Source organism: Anolis sagrei, chromosome 4, assembly GCF_037176765.1.
Source record: "Anolis sagrei isolate rAnoSag1 chromosome 4, rAnoSag1.mat, whole genome shotgun sequence".
NCBI lineage: Eukaryota > Metazoa > Chordata > Lepidosauria > Squamata > Dactyloidae > Anolis > Anolis sagrei.
The window spans coordinates 179,910,820-179,937,310 of NC_090024.1; the positions used below are offsets into that span (position 1 = coordinate 179,910,820).

The 26,491-nt window shown below is 41.3% G+C and overlaps 1 protein-coding gene across 2 annotated transcripts in view; it reads right to left on the minus strand.

The window, feature by feature from the left end:
* The window catches only part of ZSWIM5 (zinc finger SWIM-type containing 5), a 149,692-nt gene that overhangs the window by 3,569 nt on the left and 119,632 nt on the right, over positions 1-26,491 (minus strand). For both annotated transcript variants that reach the window (XM_067467907.1, XM_060773403.2), the window contains exons 5-13: positions 16,179-16,358; positions 14,054-14,230; positions 10,538-10,684; positions 9,879-10,016; positions 8,510-8,770; positions 7,016-7,151; positions 5,854-6,008; positions 1,283-1,446; positions 828-909 (exon numbers count right to left, since the gene is read on the minus strand). In XM_067467907.1, the coding sequence (XP_067324008.1) occupies positions 828-909; positions 1,283-1,446; positions 5,854-6,008; positions 7,016-7,151; positions 8,510-8,770; positions 9,879-10,016; positions 10,538-10,684; positions 14,054-14,230; positions 16,179-16,358 (1,440 nt within the window). The remainder of the gene's footprint in view (positions 1-827; positions 910-1,282; positions 1,447-5,853; positions 6,009-7,015; positions 7,152-8,509; positions 8,771-9,878; positions 10,017-10,537; positions 10,685-14,053; positions 14,231-16,178; positions 16,359-26,491) is intronic.

The following is a 26,491-nucleotide window of genomic DNA, read 5'->3' on the forward strand; positions in this document are numbered from 1 at the left end:
GGACAACCTACAGACGTCACACTTAACTTCTATAACGATTCCATCAGCATTGCCTCTGAAAAATCTAGGCAGATAAATGTCAGCATGCTGGAAGAAGCAAAAATCACCAGCACTGAAGTGACTATACTCCGCCATCAACTCCATTGGACTGACGTTACTCTAATCTCAACAAAAAACAAATGTTGATGGACAGGAAAAGAGGTTTTAAAGATGGGCTTAAAGACAAGCTTAAAAGCTGTGGCGTAGACATTGAAATCTGGGAAGCCCTGGCCCTTGAGCGTTCTAACTGGAGGTCAGCAGTTACCAACAGTGCTGTGGAATTTGAAGAGGTGTGATGGAGGACAAAAGTGAGAAACATGTCAAGAGGAAGGTGAGTCAAGCCAACCGTGACCAGGACCGCCTTCCATCTGGAAATCGATGCCCTCATTGCAAAAAAGCATATGGATCAAGAATAAGTCTCTACCAAGACCCTACACTTGGAAGGCAATCATACCTGGCTGCAAGTAATAGCCGATAATGATGATGATAAGGAAGTCTCCAGAAACATGCCATAATTTAGTAGCTGGGTAATGGACAGGTGTCAAATCAGCATCCAAGAGAAAAATACAGTTTTTCCTGCTTCAGACCGGAATAATACCTGAATATGGCTTTAGTAAATTAAATGTTTTGAATGCTCAAAGTGCTGTGTGAATGCTAAGTACTATTTTCGTGCCCTGACTTTGCTGCTCAATAGCACCGTACCATTTTTCAAGTGAACAAAACAATTCCTTGGTTTTAAACATGAAAGTTCCCTTCACTTCCAGGATGGTTTTGTGAGAAATACCCACCCACTTCTGTTGCACAGGTCACCAGCCACCGCACCATCTCCCTCCGTCTCCAGTTTAAGGTTGACAGAGTCATGCGCATCACCTAAAACAGAACATGAGGGGAGGGTAATCATTTTTCTCAGGCAGTTACTAAGCACAGGGGTTATACTTTCCTAGATCAGTCTATTCAGAAGTTCTACTGAAGCCACAATACTTTATTTATATACCACCTTATCTCCCCAAGAGGACTCAGGGCAGTTTCCAGCATAGGGCAAAAAATAAATTAAAAATAAGTGTGTAAGAATCCCTAAAAAGCGAGAAAAGTAGCCAAAGCACAACTTACATTCAGTGTTTTCATACAAACATTATATTTATCTTCTTTTTTAAAAACCTCACCTTCAAGATGGGCCTCACAACTACAACAAGAATCCAGTGCAAACTCCCAGACATTTTTAGCAACCACATATTTTCCTCACCTGTAGTCCCAGTTCCAGTGCTACATTCAGCAGGGTTGTGTCAGAGCTGTTGTCAGCAGGTGTGGCAATCTTAAAAGCATCCTGAGCCAATTTGAAGATCAGGGAGGAGGAGTGGATGTTCTTCTGAATAGCTTCAAGGACAGTCCGTAGACGCAACATGTCACCTGCATGAAAATAGGAAGGGAGATCGCCAACTGCCCTGTTAGGTTGCCAGTCATTCAACCACTGGCCTACTTGAATGACAAGATATTGTAATCCTTATCCTACTCATTTAGATTCAGAACATACAAAATAAATGTCCTGAATTAAAGGGGGAAACCCCTTTTTCTTTTGATCCTTTGATCCATCAATGCTTGCCTGAACTCTCCCCAATTCTACTGTTCCAAACTGAAGAAAATATCCCAGGGTGTTCCATTGCATGTTTCTGGCTCTAGAATAGAAAGTGAGGTTCTTGGGCACTTGAACACTGCACACAAGTAAGCTGCTGTCAGGCAATTTGATGGTGGCGGGGTAAGATTTATATTGTTGTTGTTCTCAGGAAATATCGGGCTCAAAACCAAAGCTTGGAAAAATCACCTTTTTTGGATAATAACACACAGACGGGGCAGTTTGAGGAGTTAAAGTTATTAAAAATGTTAAAAATAAAAGGGTTTTTTCCCATATACTAATTACGCTTATTGCTATTCGGTTAACAAGAAACTGCAGATTCCAAAGTGGCAGCTCCTATTCTTCCATGCTGGCTTCAGGCTTCCCAAAAGCATCTTACTGACCAATGCTGGGGTTGATGGGCCCTTTGTCTAATGTAGGATGGCACATCCTAGACTTATATCTGCAGTAGTAAAGTTATAAGCATATATAGTTGGTCCTCCTCCTTTGAATTGTGCGGATTTCATTATTCACATATTTGATTAAAATATTCTCTCTGGAAATCTCCAGGTTCTCCGCTGTAACTTTATGGTCAATATCTGGTGGAAACTGACCACAGAGTCATGGTGGAGGACCTAGAGACCCCTAGAGAAGTGTTCTCTCACATAAAGAATACATTTTTAATTCATTCCCCTCACCCCATTTGCAGGGGTCTTGCATCCCTAACCACAGTGAATGTAGAACTGTGATTATTGGAATAAAGTGATAAAAACAATGGTCCTCGGCCTTTAATGCTTCAAATATTGGAGATTTCAGCTCTGATAATTTCTCAACATTAACCATGCTGGTTGAGACAAGGGAGATGAAGACCATAGGTTGAAAACTACTGGACAAAAGCAAAGTTTTTCAGATAAATATTTGCCAGAAAGATAACTGGGATCATAGTAATCTGTAGAATAATTCTAAATGTCATTAAAGAGCACTTGCAAAATAAACTTTGGAAGTCTCTCTGCACAGTAGAACAGAGACCACTAAATGATCAATGGCATTTTCTTTGTTAACACTGAAGAAAGGCAATCCTAAAAATAGAAAACTGAAATAGAAGGTGGGGTTTTAACCTGGATATTTGGAGACTAGGAGGACTCTAAAAGGAAGGATATTATTTTTGCTAAAACAGATGGAATTTCAAAACAATACAGTAATGGCAAATGGCAAAAGCATAATCTACTCATGTTAGAAGTAAATAATAGTATTCCCTGTCTCTTTCATAAAGCAGCCAACTACCATTTTGCTCTTTACTCCAATCAGCAGCTTGCTGGCCAAGGAATGCAAACCAACGGTCATGTCCAGCAATCCTTCTCGACCCCACTCCTGAAGAGTTTCTCCCTCACAAATAATCTGCTCCATCCCTATCTCACCCTGTGTTCTTAGCTCTTAGTTTTAGTATTTTATTCTGTACATGTGGCCCGCTCACTGTTACTGTGTTATGAATGATTTAATTTTAATTTTATATTGTTTGCAGTATTTTTATGTTTTATGTAATTTATTATGCTATTGTTTGTGTTTTGGGCTTCTTTTTATTATTAATTGCACTGGAGGTAAGGATATTTTATTCTGACACATATCACAGCTTTCCTAAAAGGTTCACAATGGGTTACAATACTGAAACTAAAGCACCAACACTCTCTAAGTAAGCAAAATGTAGCTATGCTTAATATTTATTTTCTGGCCCAACAACAACTAAAGCGTAATATCATTTGTAAAAATAAAAAAACAAAACAAAACATTTTCTAGTAGACTTAATGAACAGAGAACTGTATTAGTTATTGTCAGTCAGACACTGAGGACTTTAAAATGAGCTTTTCAAAAGCCAGGTAAAGTTTTTTAAAATTTGCTATGAACTGCTTTTTTTCTGAAATTGCTTACTTCCAGCAATGCCACTTTATGTGAAATCGAAACAAAAAAATCACAGAGACAGATACTCTTAATCCACTAAATCTAAAACCTTGACATTATTCTCCTGGCCTTATTGTTTCCCTGAGTAGCCAGCATCCATTTGACCCAACTAGTGAAGCCACGTGGATAGGAATTATCCCTGCAATCTAAACAGGTCACAGATAGAGATATTGCCAAGCAACTCATGGCAAAGAACATAACAGTAAAGAATACTGCCTTCCACGCCAGTCTAGAGGAAACACTGTCAACTAAAGGAGAGTACAGGTAGGCTTACAGGTAGCAATGACTGTACCATTGGTGTCTTGTTGTCTGAACTACTGTAGTTGTCATTCTATGGTGGTGAAATGAGACACACTTCCTGTTCAGATCATACAATGCCAGAGGACTATACCAATCTTCCCTGTGTGTTTATATATCAGCAAAATCCAGTATTTACTTGGCCTACCTACTTCTTTTCAGAATTTTCCTCTTCCTGGCAAGCTTCATAAAATTAGGAGCACAGCCAACATACAGGTCCCAATTCAGAGGTAGAGCAAAGGCCTCCCAAACCAATTAGCCAAGAAACATAAATGAGGATAACATTTGACACAGGAAGTGAGGGGCTTTCAAGCTTTTACAAAGTGTACTAAAGCTAAAGAAATCACTTCCAGCTGTTCCCAAGTACAGTGAAGACAAACATTTTGCTTGTCAGCAATGGTGTGCCCTCAGACCACAGTAAAGAGAAGGGAAAGTCTCCCCCAGCAGGGATCGACAATTGGGCAGTTTTCCACCCCCACCCCCCTTTTAGGCTATTCCCTCATTTGAGTGTGCTAAAATACCCAGTTGTCCTTCTGTTTCTGCATCAAAAGGATGACCAGAAATTTCACTGTGGCATTTGGAAGGAGAACTGAAGGAAAAGCCAGAGGTGTATGAGGCAGTGCTTGGATTGTATTTGCATGCACAGGGGGAAATTGGGGAGTATTTCACTCAAATTCATTTTTAAAGAGGGGTTCCAGAGTCACAGAAGTGTTGCTGAGGGAAGGATGTGGTCCTCTGTGTGTCAATGTGTTTTAAGATGTTCCTGTGAGAGCATCTGTGTAGGCCTGCATGCTCTACAGAAGAAAACATAGAAGAAATGTCACAGAACTAATATAGTTGGTTCCCACGTTCATCCTCCCTTTTCACTTCCTGGCACCCAAAGTCAGTTGTTTATCCTTCTGCCTCCTTCCCCACTTCTCCTGCCAATGCTTCCCAAACACTCTTTCTTGCCATTGATTCCCAAAGGCCCCCTGACAGTTTCTGTGATATGAGACTAATCTGGTAATTGTCCTCATCACAAAGATAAAGGTTAGCTTCTATGGCTGTACAGTGCCAGCAGAAAAGCTGATATTCCAAGGTGGGCATGGTACAGCCTCTGGGTCAGACATGAGTTCTCTGCAATGTATGTGTGTGTGTGTGTGTGTGCTGCTCTCAGTCAACTAGATTAGGTCGATCCCTTCCCTTTTCTGAAAAATATGGTGATTATGTGTGTGCATTTTCTCTCCTGAAAGTCAAATTTCCAGGAGTAGTATTTCATATATAACTTTATTTTTAACTTTTGTCTCCATCTCCCCGAAGGGACTCAGGGAAACTTACACATGGGACAAAATGTCCAGAGATCATCAAAATGAAACAAACCATTAAAGACAAAAAACACGATTAAAATAAAACATAGCAAAGCATAACAATCAAATAAAACATAAGTGTATAAAACAGCAGCATTAAAACTCACTTAAACAATACACAACACAAACCAATAACCAGAATACTAAGATAGGCATGATCAGGGTATAAAGAGGACCGGGCCTGGGACAGTGCAAAACAGCATAGTATAGTGCAGGGGTATTGGAAGAAGTGCAGAAAACAGAGTACTATCTGGTGAGCTAGGGACTGGACATTTATAAGTAGGGAGCAGTCATTCTGAAATGCTTGTTCACCTTTTTAACTAGGTCACAGATTCCCTCTGTGGTTTTTTATTTTAAAAATTTCATTGTTTAAGAACCAGAAGTGGACTTCCAGCCACTTTCGGGTATGTTCATTTTGCATTCAGGAGCAGTTTTGGCAAGTCTATGTGTCTCCCGGAAAATACTAGGGTAGAAGACTGGCCCACACACTCATTCCAGCTGTCCACCTTGTACTACCAGCATCATTCTAGAGTAATTTCATTTGCCTTGATTTTTTTTCCAGGAATGAGTTTCCAGCAGTGATTGTACAAGAGGTTTGTCACTCACCTTTGGCTGCTGTCAGCATAGTGGAAGCAAGTTCACACTGCTGTGATTCCAAGTGCCCCAGAGTAAACCAGCGTGGGTACCTGCTAGGCACCACCGAAACAATATGGTGAGGGTGCGTAACATCACCTGAGGAGGTTGTCTCAAGAACGGGAAGTCTGGGAAGTATCAAAGCAACAACACGTCAGGTCTATAAATGGGCACCTGTCAATGGGTCATAATCTTTTCCATCTTGTTTGCTCATGATATGCTGGTGTTAAAAACTACATGGAAACCCCTTCAAGGGATTTTACAACATATGGACGCAAGACCAGGCTTAAGGAAACTTGAAAGGCTGCTAGAGAACTGAGGAGTGATTTATAAACTTGTAAAGAACAATATAAGTTTAGAAACATCCCCATCTTGAGCTTTTATGTCAGAGCCAACCATGATTGGCTCAGATGTCATCTGGTTTTGTTTAGCACTAGGCAAGGGGAAGTGGTCGTCGCTTGCTCCAGGGCATCTGCTGCACTTTGGAGCTACCTGCTCACATGCTTGCATTTAAAGGCCTTTGAGAATCTAAGAAACAGGAAGCCAGAACTCTCTCTTATCCAGTCCTGCTTGCAAGGACAGCATTTACTACTTACACCTGACAGCTTACTGCATTCATTAGTATGCCCTTGCCAATAAGGATGGCAGATGAACCAATCAAGAACCAAATTACACTCAAAACAACAAAGAGCCTTATGGCCCCTTTAAAGTACAGTAGACAAAGGGTGCTCTACACCACATGACCTCTTTTGAAAAATAAATAAAAAAAGATAAGGCCCTTCATGCTGTGGTCTCCTGATGCAAGCAAACCTCAGTACCATTTTGTAGCTCTAATTGATTTCTAGGAAGAACCGTGTTTTCAAGTAGGAAGTTTTATTTACTGTCACGTTTTGTTGAAAACTAGTGATGAAATAAGACAATGGCACCTCTTCTTTCTCAAAAAGGAAAAGGTATGCAAATTCTTTCTCTGTAAAAACATGCCAGAAATACCTGCAACAATTAGAATGCAGGAAAATTTGGTGGAGGGAGGACAGGGAGTCAAAACCTTTAGCAAACTTTAGGAAAATTATCCATAATTTTTTACTTTGAGTTATAAGCTTTTATTGCCAAAAGAAATGTTGAAAGGGGTACAAACCTCATTGAGCGCAGGGCCAATTTGTAGGCCAAGTCAGCATCATGGGGCAGCAAAGCAGAAAACAAGTACTTGGCAAAGGTGTGCATGGGCACGCTTTCACGATGGATCACTTCACCAAGGCCACTGAAGGGACCACCTAGACAGAAGCAGAACCACATCAGTATCAGCCTTCAATTAGATCCTTAGGATTTCTATCAGGGAGAGAATTCTGTTGGCCCACTGGGCAGTGGCAGACAGCGAGTTCCCATGGATGGAGAGCCCACACCAGGTTTTATATTACATTGTGTGTTTACCTTGTTTTTATTTTATTGTATTTTTGGTGTTACTATTTTCATTATATTTTATTGATGTATTTTTATGTTGTATATCTGTTTTGCTGTAACTGTTGGGCTTGCATGTAAGCCACCCTGAGTCCCCTCGGGGAGATGGTGGCGGGGTATAAATAAAGATTATTATTATTATTATTAGTTTAAACATTACGATAAATATTCAAGATGTTGGAACTATTTTACGGATGGGTTTTAGCACCTTGGACAGCTTCTTACAAGCTGAAGTAGATCCGCTGCCCAATGACATAGAAGCCAGAAGCTACCACAGCCCATTAGTAATACAGTAAGTTTTAACCTTCCTTACAAGTTAGAGGCCTTGTTCCCCTGGTATATTAAAGTTTATGACTATAGTAGTATGTTGCCAGGTACACTACTCCACCCATCCCTTTCCAAACCTGCTTCTACTCCATTTCTTCCCTATGCTTCTAGTTGTACACCACTACTAGTCATCATAGGTGATCATTCATGGCCAAGTATGATTGTCTTCCAGAGGTAGAGTCTTGGGGGTGGATCCATAAGTGACTGTGAAGACCTATTCTGGATCCACATGGATCTCTGCTAGCAGAAGCCAGAGAGAATACCCCTTTCTCATGCCCCTTTTCTTCTTCTCTTGCCTAGCGTCATGCTGATGTTTTCAGTGTCCCCATCCTCTTTTCTTTCCTCTTCTATCTTTTAGCAAAAACTCTAAAACTAGAGTTTGTAACACAGCATGTAACAATCTGTGACCCTTCCAACATGGCTAGATTACAACTCCTTCATCACTTTCCTATTAGCTGTAGGCTATACAGATGGACTCTAAGAATGTCTAGAAGGACACAATCATTGTTCTAAAGCACCAAGAAGAAGTTTGTGTTATATTTCCACCCTCAGGGAGGAAGGCCATTCTGACAATACTATATATAACTCTCTGACATCAAGTAGACTCTATGTCTAATTACGATGACCACTATCACAACCCTCAACTGATAAGAACACATCTATTTCTGCCACATAGTTCTGTTCAGTAGGTCTTTTGACCATCCATACCTGATTGCCATAGATTATGTGACCAAGGGACATTTTCTAGGGTTTCTAGTCACAGAACAAAGCACTTAATGCAGGGAATCTCGACTGTCTCAGGGCAGAGGGTTAAGCTTTGGTGGCAGTGGCACCTCAGTCACCTTACCTTCCAGGAGCAAAATGCATTGCTTGCGGAGAGTTTGCACCAGAACAGCATCCAGCTCCAGCTCCTGCAAGCGGCCAATGATCTGCTCCTCATTCCGCCATACTTTGTCTTGAGCGTAAAGGCCCTCTGGCATCACCCGTTGCTGTCCCATTCCCATCAGTGCCACCTCCAAAGCCAGGGACAGGTAGGATTCCCCACTCTCAGGGTTACAGTTGGCCACAGGCACATGCTGATACACTGGAGGCTTCGAGTCACCAGCTTCTGAGGGAGAAGCGAGGGACCAAGGATGAATAGAGCAGCTTCTGTTACAGTGTCACCTAAGCTTGGCAAAGGTTATTTCTTTGGATTACAATTCCCAGAATACCGGTATATTTTACAGTAATGGCCATGCTGTCTGAAGGATTCTGAGAATTATAATCCAAAATTGTAATTTTCTTTGGCTCTTCTTCTTCCCACCTGCTCCTTCCAATATTCACAGCTGAATGGTCACCATAACTATTATCCTAATCCATGCAGAGCTATGTAGAGCTAGTGACCATGGTGACTGGAGGATTCAGGGAAACATAGTCCTAAAAAGGCAAACTTCTAGTATTTAAGTCTACCTATTTATAACACAAGATAATGCAACAGAAGGCTCTTTTCTAGGTGCAGCTCATCTATCTAAGTATGGTAACTTGGTTCTACTGTACGAGTAGATTTATTAACTGGAGTTAATAAGCAACATCTGTCCAAGAATTACAATCTAGGGAGAATAAAAAGAAGAAAGACTGGCTCCCTTCGACTATGATTAACTTAATACTGAGGGAGCCCGTTTTTAAGACACCACTTGTGTTTATGGAACCAAATACTGGCCTTACATTTTTTTCATGGAAAGGATCCAATATCTCATCCAATAGGATATCCTCTATATATCATCAGTAATCAGCTAGGCAGAATGTATATCCTATACTGACCTGTACTGACCCCACAGTGCACAGCAAGGTATCTGACAAATTCCAGCTATATCTGAAGGGCAAACTACTCTGGCCTCAAGCTACAACCAAGAGACGAGAGGCTGCACACTCCAGCTCCAAAGAAGACCATCATGGCAAGAGTGAATCTAGCCTGATTCCATTCATTGGCCAGAGAACGAGTCACGGCTTGAATAATTGCTTCCCTGTTCTTTCCATTTCCTCTTTCTTTTGCATCATGTTTACTAGTTCATCTTGGCTCAATCTTATCTCTAGAAATCTATACAATACTTTTAAAAATAGGCATTTTGTTAATGACAGCAATGGCAGAACCCCGTGTATGGCTCCAAAATATATCCAAGGAGAAGGAACACATACTCTGCTTTGGATTCAGAACTGGGAATATGGGGTTTACCTACCAGAAATTTCAAGGCAGTTTTCATCCTCTACTCGACATGCTTCTGTTAGGGTGAAAAACAAGCAGCCAATGGGATTGAGAGGATGCCCTACCCAGCTTTCCAGATTGGTGATGGTGGTTGCTCCTCTCTGCAACAGTTCTGAAGGTAGCAAATAGAACAGGAAAAGTCCTCAAAATCACTAATTATTTTGTAGTTTATCCTGCCTTTCTGCATTAAGGTGTATCTTCTTTTGCTTCAACTCCAAAGATTCAATGTTACACAAAACAAGCAGAAAACAACTATACTTCATTACATATTTCAAGTACTGAAGCCTCTTTCTGTATGGCACATCTCTACTTTGTTCCTCTATCACAACAAGGTTAGCTTACCATTAAACAAGTCGAGGAGCCCTCTTTCAGTCTCAGATTACAGGGTACTGTAAGCCCCACCCTAGTTTTACTTCACCAGGAAAAACAAACATTCCTGCAACACCTAATGGTGAATTTAATCCAACTGCAGAAAGGCTATTTCCATATATACAAATGGGCAAAGTTGAAACAGGAGGCCTATATTTTTGATTCTTTGGAAAAGATCTGTAGCTACTACAGGCACGGGTATGCTCCACACAGGATGGGAACTATCCATGAGGTCCAAGTGACAGCAAGAGGCTAAATCTATACCTTTCTTCTGATGCTTGTAGATTTCCAGCTGTCTTTGCTGTTGCAACCTCAGGGTGTTGATGATAGCCACAGTCAAACGGAGTGCTTCCTTGGGGTATCCATGAGAACGAAGAGCATCAACGCGAGCACAGGCTGTAGGGACATGTTCTGTGGCATAATGCAAATATAGCATGTGATTAATCCTAAATGCAGATGAAAGAATATTGCTGTGAGAATCAATTCAGTTAGTATCTGGAGCTTTGGGTTCAGCTGCTATTTCTGGATTTTCTGCTTTGTACAGCCTTGCTGAATTCCTTAGGATACCTTTCCACTGTCAACGCTTGTGTCTGTCTCTCTGTGTGTTTTACACAAGGGATCACTCATGAACACAACATCCCACCTACATTCTGAAGAAGCAAAGGTTCAGGTGGCCTGCATCACTGTAGTCAGATCATGTAGCTGACATCTCAATCTATCAACTCTTTATAGTTCCTGCAGAAACAATGCAAAATCCACTCGTATCTTTTATATTTTTGGACCAAATCCAGCCAAATTCCATATAAATTAGCAAGTGAAACTCATCTGTGTCTTGAAAAGGTTCCTCTCAAAATTGTTTGACTGGTTAGTCTGGGTTCAAACAATTTAAAATGCCATTTTCTGATGGCAGATTGAAATGTGTGAAAAGTCCCCTTGACTTTTTCACCTTAGACAAGAGAATACATGCATAGGAAAGGTCTGCATTTTATCACTCTCATAGGAAAGGTCTGTATATTTATCACCCTCAACACACTCAGTCTTGTCTAATTTCAGAAATTAAATATAGTGGCCTGATTAGTACTGGGACCGGACAGCCCTGGGGAAAATAAGCAATCTCCAGACAGGGCTAAAAAAGATCTGGTCTGAGATGCTGAAAAGCCACAGCTGAGCATACTGGGCAAGATGGACCAGTGCTCTTTACCTAAAGGACCCCTTCTGAGAGAGAACTGAGTAAAGGTAGAAAGGTAAAGGACAAAGGTGTTAGCGTTGTCTCCTCCTTACATGCCCATTTTCCACAGGAAAGAAAATGTTTGCCTTTGTTTTGTACATCTGCTGCATGAATTTGGTTGAGATGGCCCACGGGATTCAGCTCCATCTGGGCACTCAAATGAAGGACCACACTTAACACTCTGCTCTAGTATTTAAATCCCCTTGCCAAGGCAAGAGTGATAACTGGAAGATTTTATAGGCTCATGTTTGGTTTCCTCAATGCCTCTGTGGAAGTGCTTTTGCATCAAGTGTGTGTTTTGGGCCATTCCCCAAAATTGTATTACTAGAAAACAGCTTGCCTCTCTGTAACACAATTGTGTGGTGTAGAAATTCAGCTGTTCCTGCTGGTTGTTCTCTACCTGAAGCCACATTCACTGCAGACAGGATTATGACTCTGAGGGGAAAGTCATCAGGAGGAACAGATGACACAGGCTGAATAGAAAGCAGCTCCTTTGCAAATGTCCCTGGCATGGCTAAGGCAGGAGTCAGAGAGCCATGCCAGCGTGACCGTCTCCAAAGGAAATATTTTCCACAAGGTATCCAAAGGCCTTTAAAAGGCAGCAACGCTGCTTGTCCTCCTCCAAATCCCCAACTGATTTGCCAAGTTCTATTAAAGGCCGCTGATGAGTTCCTGAGGAGAAGGCTCGAGGCACAAACATTTCAAAAAAGGGTCTTTAGGGTTTGTTCATCTCGGGAAGAAACATTTCTTTCTCCCACTCTCTCAATACATCATGCAAATGTTGCTGGCAAATCAAAAGCAATTCCATGCTGCTGTCAGTTTCCTCCAGGAGGAGCTCCAAGAAAAGAGAGCAGGAAGAGAAGACAGCAACATTTCAGAATGACAATGTGCAGCATTAATTCTTTTGGCAAGTCTAGGAGAGGCTGTAAACAACTGTAGGTTAAGATTCAGGATGCAGAGATGGCCCAGTTTTTCACAAGCCCCAAACAGTACTGCTGTACATGCTACTCAGGATTCCAATGTGTTTTGCCAAGGATGTTGGGTTGTAGTATTTGAACGGTGTGTCGTCACATGTCCTATGAGATCTCACACTCCTTTATTGGACCCCCTTTAAAATATTGCCAGGTCAAGGGTTGCATTTGCAGTTGGATCAACTCTGGGAGCAAACTACCAAACCCCTGCACTTTCACCTCCTGAAGAACACAGCAATGAGCTAATCTTGATAATGAAGCTACAGAATATTAAGCCTGGATATAAAACTTTTTGTTGCTTGTCAAAGCAGACACGTAAGGAGTACAAGTAGTCCCCAAGTTACAAACATCCAACTTACATATGACTCATAGTAACCAATAAGAGAGAAATCTACCCCTCGGAAGGGAAATTCACTCCTGGAAAAGTCATCATGGGGAAAAGGGGTCCCCACTGAAGCTTTAACACCAATCTTTCTTTCCATTACAAGACATTTTTTTTCAAAATCCAACTGTCACAGAGACAGGAAGCAAGGTGAAATCTTCTGACTTAGCTCTTTTAATGTGACAAGATTTATCCTTGTTGGGACTATTTAAGTCAGGACCGAGAAACCTATGGTTTCCAAATGATCCCGACCTCAGCTGTTAGAATCCTTGACCACCATGGCTAAAGGTAGATATTTGGTGATGTGTCCCTTCATGTCATTTCTGACTTATGGTGGCCCTAAGATCAACCTAATAGATGGTTTTCCTTGCAAGATTTGTTCAGAAAGGGTTTGCCATTGCCTTCCTCTGAGGCTGAGACTATGACTTACCCAAGGCCACCCTGTGGGTTTCTGTGGCAGATTGGAGATCAAAACCCTAGTCTGTAGTGTCCTAGTCCAATGACACCATGCTGACTAATTAAGTGTGAGTATCCTAAAATTTGCTAAGTGGTAAAGTTTCTCCACCTCTGGTGAGGTTTAGGGAGCCCTGTTGACAATATATAAAAGGCACATGCTATTCTTTCTGCCACTGTTGCAATTGCTCTGCTAGGACCACACAAGTTGAGTTCTGTATATTTCCTATTAAATTTCAGGTAATTTGAGACCCTGTCTGTTACTGGAGCATGTGGTCTCTTTTCCAAGACATTATTGCTTTAATTTATAACACAACACAAGGCTCATTCTTAATATAGGGAACAGTTCAAAACAATACACCCCAAAGAAAAGGACTAAAGAAAAAGTCTTCGAAGCAACATACTGTCTGTACAGGAAATGAGTAAGATGCCTTGAATTCTCAGATTCTGAAAGGTGAACGGAAGGTGGAAACATCTGTCCCTAAACAGTTACCACACGGGTAATTGTTATTCTTATTCCATCATAGAAGGATTCCAAATTTATCTTTTGAAGCTGTTTCTTAAATGATGCAGTATTTTTGCTTCAACATGGTCCAGCTCTTAATATAATGTTCACTGAACAAGGCCATAATGGTCACCAAAAAGAAGCAAATGCAATATTCTTTGCTTCTGTACAGTCCAACTCGTAATGTAATGTTCACTGAACATGGCCATAATGGTCACCAATGAGAAGAGGAACAGCTTACCCAGCCACAATGGCTGTCCTTGCGAGTTGAAAAGAAGTCCCTCTCCCTCCCTTTGGTAAGAAGGAGAGATGTAAAAATCGCTGCTGATTATCCGCTGGAGGTGGCTGTCCTGCCAATGCAGGTCACATCCCTCAATGGAACGAGTAAACACCGTGCGTCTCGGCCTTACCAAAGAGCCTGTAAAGAAAAGAACATTAAGAAATCCACTCACAGTGACCGAGTTATATCCCTGTCCTTTTAATAATTCATCTGGCCAGGAAGGTGTTCACGCAAAGCAGAGCTGAACTTAGCACACCAAACCAGCCAATGGCTGAAGGATGAGAGGAAAGGGACTGAGGTCAGGACACCATGCTACATTTTTGAAGCAAGTGACATTATCCTGTAAGCATCAGTAGTACTTCTTTGTAAATACAGAGCAGAGCTTGGAATCTCCAGGCAAGACAGCTGGAGCATAATGTTGAGTTGTATTCCAGAAAAGTAACTTTCCAATCTCTTGACCTAAGCATCTCAATTTCATAAATAAATACAGTGCATTCTCTTCTACAGTTCTCTAGCCTGACAAACCAGTCATCATCATGCCAAATCTTGAGGCCAGATTTCCTGCCTCTTCACAAGAACATGTGTACATTTAGTGGTTCTGAACCACCTACTCTATGGCTGCTGGTGAGCTAAGCCTTGGGAACACTATGTTAGAGAATCGGCAATCCTACCACATAGTTAATTATATAATTTTGGTCAAATCTGCATTTGCTTAGAATCCAACTGAGGGATGGAAGAGGAGGTAAAAAAGAAGAAGGGTGATAAGAAGATTTGGGGTTTTAATCCAAATTATGGGGCAGGGGGCTTTGAATATTTAATTATGTCCAAAATATTCAAATTCTCCACACATCACAGTTTCCTCTCATCTCAATGGTTAGATCAAAACATCAAAAACCCACTAAAGCAGTGCTTCCCAACCTATATGATGTGGTGGATCAAAAATTATTTTTTTACAATGTGCTAGGCACTGATACAGATTTGTGTCCATTGGCTACAACTGTTTTCCTGAAAAACTATCAGGAACTAGAAGCTGATGGCTCATGGAGTGCCACTGGTTTGGGAACCAACACTTTGAATAGCACTACACTGGAGAATACTGTATCAACTGAAATTCAAGGGATATTAAGTGATGCTTGTACAGAACATGCTTCCCTAAACTGATACCCTTCAGATCAGTTGGATTATGTGACATCATTCTTAGCCACCAGACTTTTTTTCATGCCAGGAGCGACATGAGAAACTGCAAGTCTCTTCTGGTGTGAGAGAATTGGCCGCCTGCAAGGATGCTGTCCAGGGGACACCCTGATGTTTTACCATCCTGTGGGAGGCTTCCCTCATGTCCCCACATGGGAAGCAGGAGCTGACAGAAGGGAGCTCACCCCACTCCCTAGATTCAAACCACCAACCTTTCAGTCAGCACAAGAGTTTAACCCATTGCACCACCAAGCCTACAAATTAAAGTTCTAATTGTACAAATGAGGCTGGTCACTGCTCAAGGAATAACTGATAAAAAGATAACAAAATGCAGAGAAAATTAACTGAACTTTATTGTTTACTTATTTTTTATTGATTTGGGAGGGGAATCTGATAATAATCTTGAAATGCACTAATTAGGGTAGTTCTACATTTCCATGACTGAACTTGGCAAACATAGCAGACGATACACAGAGAAGAACCGCAAGAGGGAGGGAAAGAGATGGGAAGAAGAATCTGCAACCAGATAGCCAGAAATGAGTGAGAGAAGAGAGAAAAAACCCGCCCAGAATTAAAAGATCCATTAAGAATGCATGCCAGAGAAGTGATAATACTCATTTAATCAGAACAGGCCACGTGCACATCACAAAACAAGGTAAGATGATCCAAATGCTAGAGCGGCCTACCTCCCTGTTGTAAGCATCATCCAAGTAACTCTAGAGGGGAGTCTACTAATGATGCAGAGGCAACAACAGAGGCAATCTCTCATCTGAACAGGCTTCACAATCACACACAGCTGGGATCTTGTTCAGACTTTTGGCTCCAGCTTGCTGTACATCCAACAGGAGAAATGTAACACAAGAGAGAGGAAAACATGCTAGACTCCACTTACTTTGCCTGTGACTGGAGTTCTGTGTCAGTGCGCTAGTGATGTTGGGAAGGTCATTGCCATAATTCCCATCCTCAAGTGGGCACACCTCCATGTCTCCCCACTTCCGTAGCTGTCGCAACCAGCATGACTTCTCTTCGAGAGTGCAATGTGGATTCAACACAACACATACCCACAAGGCGCCTATAACAGTGAAACAGATGCAAAAATGAGGAAGGATTTATGCATTACTATTTGGCAGGAAAACGCAGCAAGGTTTCCCATCTCTTTCACTGCTAAAGAACATTTCAGAAACGTCTGTGTCATTTTTGAGCCCTGGAGAGCATTTCTAAAATGAAACAGTTAAGTGGGGGGAAATCTCCCATAATGAGGCTACACTGTATCCTGGAGAGATGGAACTGAGGAGGCCACAGCAGTATATACACCTCAGATTATTTCTGTCTATCAGGACAATTCTTCTGCTTTCTCCTTGTGGACAACAAGTTAAACATGAGCCAACAATGGAATTTTGGCCTACATTAAAAAGGGTATAGTTTCTAGATCCAGGGAAGTCATACTACCCCTCTATTCTGCCTTGGTCAGACCACACCTGGAAAATTGTGTCCAATTTAAGGAAGATGCTGACAAGTTGGACGGCATCCAGAGGAGGGTGACTAAAATGATCAAGGATCTGGAGAACAAACTCCACGAGGAGCGGCTTTAAAAGCTGGCCACGTTTAGCCTGCAAAAGAGAAGGCTGAGAGGAGACATGATGAGGGCCATGTATAAATTTGTGAGGGGAAGTCATAGGGAGGAAGGAGCAAGCCTGTTTTCTGCTGCCCTGGAGACTAGGATGCGGAACAATGTCTTCAAACAAGAGGAAAAGAGATTCCACCTGAACATGAGGAAGAACTTCCTGAATGTGAGAGCTGTTCAGCAGTGGAACTCTCTGCCTCGAAGTGTGGTGGAGGCTCCTTCTTTGGGGGCTTTTAAACAGATGCTAGATGGCCATCTGTCGGGAGTACTTGAAATACAATTTTCCTGCTTCTTGGCAGGGGGCTGAATTGGATGGCCCACGAGGTCTTTTCCAACTCTATGATTCTATATGGACCAGAAAACCCAAGAGTTAGAGGCTCTGGGCAACAATCTGATTTCTATTCTGAACATATTTTATCCACTTTATTACAGTAGCTTTTTTCTTGTTCAAACCAATTTACATTCAAGATTACATTTCATAATAATTTTTCAAAAGGATTCCAAAAAAAAAAATGTTTTTTAAAAAACCAAAACAACAACAAACTGAATTGACGTAAAACTACTGACTAATCTTACCACAAGGTCTAAAACAGCAGAGATCAGACAAGATAATTGTAAAAAACAGTAAATAAGACTGTGTATTCATACTATAGATCTGTTCAGATATGTATTTATGTTGAGAGAGAAAAACAACACCACGTTCTGAAGGAAAACTACTGCATACTTCTTGCAGCAGACACAAAACAGAGACACCAAGTATGTTCCTCTAAGATCCTCCTTCTGATAATCAAGATCATCTGCAAACATCAAAATGTGTTTATTCTCACTGGAATTATGTTTATTCACAAATCCACTTTTTGCTTGAAAGGAAGTAGTAGGCTCTCCACTTTTGCAGGGCTCAGGAGAGTAGGGTCCTCCATAAAAGTGTAAAAGTTGTGAATAAACACTTTTTAAAAAATCTGAGGGAATATCTCTCTTAAAGAAGCTTTAGGTCTTTCAGGGCAACTTTATGGTTAACTTTCATTGAAGGTTGACCACAGAATAGGACCAGAGGCCCTAAGAATTCTTAGATCAATGTTCTCTGTTGGAATCTCTAGATCAGGCATGGACAAACTTAGGCCCTCCAGGTGTTTTGGACTTCAACCTCCACAATTCCTAACAGCCAGTAAGATAGATGGGAATTTTGGAAGTTTAAGTCCAAAAAAACCTGAAGGGCCTACGTTTGCCCATTCTTGATCAGAGGTCCTCAAATGTTTTAGGCAGAGGGCCAGTTCACATTCCCTCAGACAGTTGGGGGGCCGAATGAGAGTTTGAAAAAACAAAAACAATTTCTAGACACTCTGCACGTGTTTTATTTGTAGTGCAAAAAAAAAAAACCCATGAAAGAACAATACAATATTTAAAATGGAGAACAATTTTAACCAACATTCCCAGTATTTCAATAGGAAGTGTGGGTCTGCTTTTGGCTGGTGAGACAGTCAAGTTAGATAGGATTATTGTTGTTGTTGTATGCTTTCAAGTCGTTTCAGACATAGGGAGACCCTCAGTCTGAAGTTAGGGTGGGGGTCAAGGGTCTTGGAGGGCCACATCTGGTCTGTGGGCCTTAGTTTAGGGACCCTTGATCTAGATCCTCCAGCATGACTCTATGGTCAACTTTCAGCACCTTGGAAAAGATTCCTAGGCAGAACATATTAATAAAATCTGCAAACAATCAAACCCTCAAAAGTTCAACCTGTAAATGTTCAACTGTATTTTTATTTTTACAATAACATTTGTCCAAAGCTTGATTTTCAATACAACAGAGTTGCTCAGTGAAACCATAGTTTCATGCTAACAGATGCCGCCCTGAGTCAGACTTTGGAAAATGTACTTTCCAAAATTCCTCTAGCATGGACAGTTAGGAATCAGATAATTGGAGACAAGCGTTCCTTAAACTGAAATACAACCAATAGCTACTCCGACTCAAGAAAGCTGGTAATCGTTCAAAGAAAGTCATTTTTCAAAGCTCGGTTTTTAGCAATACAATTAAATATGCAATAGACTTTTAAGTCCTACACTACAATCACAGATTGGTATGGACCTGATAATTAAGACAAACTTTCCTAAGTCCAAAATACAACCCAAACACAGCAATTAATCACATTTCAAAACCCACCACAATTAATCAGGTTTGACTACTACATCAAGCCACTCAGTATAATTAACAGGACATACAACCTTTGGTAAGTCACCACTCAAGCTTTTCAATGAATCACAAAAGCCCCACAACCAATGAATGATCTTACCATCAGAAATGCAACTAGAGCAGTGGTTCTCAACCTGTGGGTCCCCAGGTGTTTTGGGTTACAACTCCCAGAAATCCCTGCCAGTTCACCAGCTGTTAGGATTTCTGGGAATTGAAGGCCAAAACATCTGGGGACCCACAGGTTGAGAACCACTGAACTAGAGGGAAATCCATGCTTAGGTATAAACAATTTGCTAATCTTAAACAAATACTCACGAAGATGAAAGGCAGTCCCTTCATTCTGAGCTAGGGAACAGATCCAAATGTCAAATGTGTTCCATAATCAATAGCAACAATGCAATTAGTGGCCAAAATGGTGCAATCCATCTGATTCAGGACACTTACACCCGTATTTCATCAATACCTAAAACAGCATATTGACACATCTGCATGTCATCTAAAGTTATAGAGCTAATAGTGAGTATTCATGTATGTACTCTTTGACACTACATGTTAGACAAATGAGTTTGATGCTAAGGAATGGGTAAATATACACAGATTCAATGTAAATATCAAAGGCACTGCTGATTGTGCGAGTTTTAAAATCTCTTGACATGCAGCTCTACCTATTCCAAAAAACATATATTCAGGGCAGTGAATAGAATGAGAAGGTAATAGGAAAACCCTTATTAAAATTTCATTCCATTAATTTTGCTTTGAGCAGAGATTACGCCTTTTATGCATGTTGCAGAGCCACACAGCTTGTACTTATCCTGCCTTTTTGCATGATGTACTTAGTACCACTTGCATATTGCAGACAAGTGAAAATAGAATGTTCCCTCTCTTTTATCTGAAACAGACTCTGTCACCTTGCTTCTGCCCATTACCACATCTAGTGAAGTAGGTTTCTGAAAGCTCATGCAGAAAATCAAAATTGTGCCATGAGATCTAATGTAAATGGTACTAATATTCTATTATTCCTCTTCTGTGTGTTCTTCTTTGAATATAATTTTCCATAGGGTGAGCTGCCATCCTGTTCCTTGGGCTTACTTGGGAAATAGTAAGTATTCTTTTGGTCTCAAAAAAAGCTTGGTCTATGGCATGTGCTCCAAACATGTGCGCATAAAGGACTAATAGTTGAGCACACTCCTAGCAGTGTATTCAACCAAAAGGTTTTTAAAAAACTACCAAACAAGATCACTATACAGGTACGCCTCAATTAATGAGGTAGATGTGTTCCTGGGCAGTAGATCTTTAGCAGAAATGTGGTACCACAGGCCAAAACAACATAGAAATATAGGGACAGGTCCTAATTCCACAAAAAAGAACACTTGAACATGTTTCAGAATTAGCAAATATGCACATGTGAAATGCAACAACCAGGTCAGATTCTTGTTAATGGTACTGCATCAATTTGCAATTACTTTTAGTCTCTAGAAATGGTTTTACCTATTCTTATGTACGTTTTGTGAACTTTTTGAAGTGTTAATGTTTTTAAAGACAATTTTCCATTGAGTAAACTGTTTTGGTACATATTTTTCAAAGATGCAGGGGTTCTTTTGTTAATAGTATTTTAAATATCCACAGTCTTTTTTGGGTTGTTGCATTTTATGTATTTTTTAAAAGTACACAACGAATTCCATTAAAAAAAGAATGTAAACAACTGTGTTCATGTTCAGGAACCATACTCAGATGTGGGGAGTGCACACTGAAATGCAAACTGAACAATGCCTTACTGAAATGTGAGCTGATCTATTTTCTATCCCATCCCTGTTTGCAACTGGCTTTGGCTGGGACTTCACTAGCTGAACTCAAGGAACCACTCAATGCTGGTGACTACAGCAGGTCAGTGTAATGTCTTCTGCCAAACCAAAATAAGCCTGGCAGTAGACTTGTACAATCCAAGTAAACTGTAATCTGTTTCCATGTCCTGGATTTCGGTGGGGGTCCTGATCTGTTTTTTGGGAGCCTCCCGGATTCGGAAGCACAGAAATCTGTCCTTGATCAGGGAAGCCAAAAGATTCGTTTTCTATCCAGCCCATTATGGGTGGGGACTTCCCAGGCTCCCCTTCCCATCATTTTAGGCATTGTTTGTCCTTATATCCTTCATTAAGATCTGGATTAAAAGCATCAGAGGTAAGATACCACTCTTGCTGCGATCCTTTCACTTATATCTGTAGAAGAGCCCGGGGTTTATTACTTAGTTAAAGCTGTTTCTACTTTAGAGGAGACAGGTATGCATGGTGCTCTCTTCCTCACCGCACCACACACGCAGCTTTCCAAGGCATTTTAAGGAGGCTTGAATTCCCACTTCCCAGGGCACAGAAGGAAGACCAACTGACCTGGAGCTCTCCTACCCTGGGCTTCCTTTAAAAAGCTCTCTCTTTTTTCTTGATTTGCGGGCCCTGGAGTGGTGCCTTGCACCATTTTTCCCCTCACGCTTTTGCTTCCAGCAGCTGCCACCATCCTATACTCCACTTGTAACTAAAGGCAGCTGATTTTTGACAGCCACTGTTCTGGTACAGACAAAAAAACATGGAGGATGAGCCCTTGCTGTTACGGCCAACCAAACAAGCCAGACCAGCTAAATTAGCTGAAGGGAACCAGCCACTCCAAATCAGTTGACATTTATTTATTTATTTAAAATATTTCTATTCCGCCTCTCAGGGGACTCAGGTGGAGAACAACATATATATGGCAAACATTCAATGCTGGGACATAAAACCATAAATATATACAAACATTAAAGTCACTTATATTCACTTTAAAATCAGTTGCTTAAAAACCATATCAGGACACCATTCTATTATTGTTCATTGCACTGCCCCAAAGGCTTGGTCCCACAGCCAGGTATTCACCATCCTTCTGAAGGACAGGAGGGAGGGAGTTGATCTAATATAGCTGGGGGGCCATCAGTGAGAAGGCACTGTCTCTCATCCCTGGCAAAAGTGCCTGTGATGGTGGCGAGACTGAGAGCAGTGGTTCATAAAGGGAGATTCGTTCGGACAGGTAAACTGGGCCGGTGCTGTTTAGGGCTTTAAAGCCTATCTGGTAGTGATGTATGTCTCTCTAACAGGATTTTATGAGTCTCTTTGTTTTTTTGTTTTTTGCCTGTCTCAAACAACAAAACAGATACTCTGCAATGCCATCCTTTGGAAGCTGGTGAAATACTTTCACCATGGTAGGCTGAAGGTTGTGAAGGGAGACTCAAAGTTGTGGCTCTAGACTGACAACAGAAGTCAGCCTAGAGTCTCCCTCTCCAGCCCCTTTTTGAAACTGCTTGGATCCTCCCATATGTTTCTGGAGCACAAAAGGGTCCCCCTCCTTTTAATGACTTCTGAACAGCAATACCCTGGAACAGTTTGGGGTATTTCCTGGCATTTCCTTTGGGGGCCCAGCCGCAAACATAGAGCATCCATCCCTGAACTTCTAAGAGTTTATTTCCTTCCCTCCTAAGGAAGAAAAAAAGCGGCTCTACAGATCTGGGCTTTTGAAGTTTCCCAGCTGGCAAGTCCTCCCATGGAGTTCAATGGCCTGCAGCAGGGCTGCTTTCCCAAAGCTGCCAGTTTAAAGTGTCAGTTCTTTTGATAAAGGGCTGGGAGAGTGCCACAATACTCAGCATAAAGTAATTCATAGATCTGGCTCCTGGGTGGCAGTTTTTTAAAGCTCCTCTTTGGGTTTATACAAAACAGCTGATCTAAACCTCAGACCACTGGAAGTGAATGACAGGGGATAGACTGCTCTCTAATTGCCCTGTTCCTTGTTCATGTACTTTGGAAATCTGGTCCTAGTTACTGTCAAAAGGAAGGATAATGAGCAAAGCAGAATTTTTGTCAACACAGGGAAACACAGACCGTAGGCTCACTATCCAGTCTTACTGATAATTCCTGAAGCACCGATAAGCCGGAGCCCTTACCCAAACACAACATGTCTTCTTGGACAATAAATGAGTATTAGTTATTCCTATGTTAAGCACAATCTATATATCAAGGTTCTATGTCTGTTGCAAGGAAATTAGAGCTTCTGCACACTCAGATTCTAATTGTTTATATAAGGGAATATAGCATACTCCCTCCAGTAAGTACCAACAACTCCTAGAACCAACACAGAAAATATCCCCAAAGGGATAGCCATGGATTTGTGAGAGCATATTTGCAAGCCAAGGTGGGGAAAGTAATAAAACTATTGCAGGTAAAACAACAGAGGCCTGTGGCAGTTTAATCACCTGTTCATTATAAGTGTTGAGAAAATACAGGAACAAAAACAACAATAACCACTTTATTCTTATATCCCGCCTCCATCTCTCCGAAGGGACTCAGGAATGCTTACATGGGGACCAAGCCCAATATAAACAAGGTTGCAAAGTGACACAATTAAAACATATAACAATCAACTGTATTAAAAAAATAAAACCAATAAAATCTAAGACATCATAAAACATAACCATGCAACAAACAACCAGAAGCCCCTGGTGGCGCAATGAATTAAACCCTTGTGCTGGCAGAACCTCTGACTGACAGGTCAGCAGTTTGAATCTGGGGAGAATGGGGTGAGCTCCCTCTGTCAGCTCCGGCTCCCCATGCAGGGACATGAGAGAAGCCTCCCACAAGGATGGTAAAACATCAAACATCCGGGTGTACCCTGGGCAACGTCCTTGAGGATGGCCTATTCTCTCACATCAGAAACGACTTGCAGTTTCTTAAGTCACTCTTGACACTAAAACAAACAAAGAAACAATAGCCAAGAAAAGAGGACATGTGCAGATTTGAGACTAATAGGGCAGGACAGGATTAGTGCAATGTAAACTATAAGGCCAAGGGCTGGGAATCTAGTGTTGGAGATGCTACCAAAAGATGAGGACTGGGCAGGCTTGACCAGTAGCTGAACCATTATTTGAAGGAACATTGGAACATCCAAGTCTTTCCGAAAGATGTACACTCCCTACGTACACATGGTATATATGGTTGGAACTGGGAGGTCAAATTTTAATACTGCACCTTCAACCATGTGCACTGTATATATACCTGAAATTCTAGATCATAGTAACTTTGAACTATAATAAATTAGTATTGAAAGGTGATACTGGTCTTGCTTTAACACCAAATGTTTGTGATTGCTTGCAAGGAGAACAAAAAAGTCAGAATATCTCTTATTCAAGAGATAATATATTTTACCAATTCACCTTATACATGTGCAAATGTCTTTCCTTTGGCTGTCACCATACAAACATAAGTGCATATCTTTTTCTATGTTAAATATGTAGTATGGGGAAGCATGAAAAATTATGAAACATGATTCCCATTTGGAAGTAGAGGAGCCAAAATTCCAAGCGGGCAGAATTTTGGCAAAATCTAGGCATAAAGAATATCAGTGCCCATAAAGACATACTGTTTTGAGCAACAACAATCAGACCCAGGCATGTAGCCAGGGGGGGGGGCTCGGGGGGCTTCAGCCCCCCCCCCCCCCGAAATTTTCATGGTGGTTCGCGAAAAGGCCTTATTGGTGCATTATTTAAACTGTTATGTTTATTCATATCATGATCTGATCACCATACTCAATATATCCCATATGCATGGGGGTATTGGGGTAATGATACAAAAGGTTTGCTAGGCTAGACCCTCTTTCACTCAGATTCAGCCCCCCCCGAAACTCAGCCCCCCCCCCTGAAACCCCCCCTGAAAAAATTTTTAGCCCCCCCCCCCCCCCCCCCCCGAAACGAAATCCTGGCTACGGGCCTGATCAGACCTATACAAAGAAAGCTATAACATAACATGCAACTTATCTGCTTAAGTTCTGCAGGGTTTGTTCTATGCTTATCAAAATGGCAGAGGGAGTAATGAAAAATCAACGATGAGATCCCCCCAAAATGACAAGTAGACATAACACCACTAAACTCTGATAATATTGTGTACATTTAAGATGAAGACTTTGTCACTGAATGGGTTCTTAGATCGTCTTACTTCAGCAGGCAAGGAAGTGGATCAGATTACAGCTGCCCACACTTGCTTCCTGAAATGTATGCAAGTAATGTGGATAGACACATCCCTGAGCTCCTCATTCATAATGACAAATCTGGCAGATGTTCAATCCCCAACTGTATCCTAAACCTTGGCCCATAAATACCAACGCAAAACAAACAACTAATCATCCAGAATAACTTTTGATGCTACCTTCCATACAGGAGCAAGAATTACTGTATTCTACACACACATTCACAATGAGGGATGTGAAACAATATTTCCAAAACAAGACCTTGATGTTGTTGTTATTTATTTATTCATTCAGTCACTTCCGATTCTTCATGACCCCATGGACCTGCCCACACCAGAGCTCCCTGTTGGCTGTGGCCACCCCCAGTTCCTTCAAAGTCAAGCTAGTCACTTCAAGGATACCATCCATCCATCCATCTTGTCCTTGATCTGCCCCTCTTCCTTTCCCCCCAGCATCATTGTCTTCTCTAAGCTTTCCTATCTTCTCATTATGTGCCCAAAGTACTTCATCTTTGCTCTAATATCCTTCCTTCCAGTGAGCAGCCGAGCTTTATTTCCCGGAGTATGGACTGTTTTGATCTTCTTACAGTCCAAGGCACTCTCAGAATTTTCCTCCAATGCCACCATTCAAAAGTGTCTATCTTCCTTCGCTCAGCCTTCCTTGCGTCCATCTAAATTTCTTCTTAAACAAGTAGCAGCTTGAAGGGGCATCTATACTGCTACTTGAGAGAAGAAATAAAATGCCATTCCCCCATATTGTACCATCTTTCCCACTAAATGAAGGCACAGTGGTGGTGTTCATTCCCCTTCCGTCTGAGGAGGTGGAGTTTGAGATGGCAGAGATGATTCCTGTTTCCTCCCTGCCAGATGCCATCTGAGAAGGATGAAATGGTATGGTGCACCTACAATCCCACTCTGAGATGGCAGAAAGTGAAAAATTGCTAATAGCACCACGCCTGCCTACGTAAAAGGGAGAGGAGCAAAACAACCACATCTTCATCCATCCAATAAAGGAGGCTGGCATACAAACGAGAAAAACCTGTTGGCAGCTCTCTCTGAAGGGGATTAAGTTTGGGAACAAACTTCTACTGATAGAAATCCCCAGATATTGGCAGAAAGGCTCTTCATGAAATAGTATTTGCAATAATTCACACCCAGGTTGAAAAATTAGTCTGGAAATCCTGTTGGGAAGAATACTAGACTAGTGAGAATTTTGTGTCATTTCCCCCTGGTATTTGAAAGTCCTAAAGAGTTGCAAAAGAATTATTCTGCAGAGAAAAACACATGGGACTTTGATGTAAAAACCACATTTGCTGTGTAGTAAATCAGCCCCTTTTTTGGTTTTTGTTTGTTCCAAAAAGAAATCT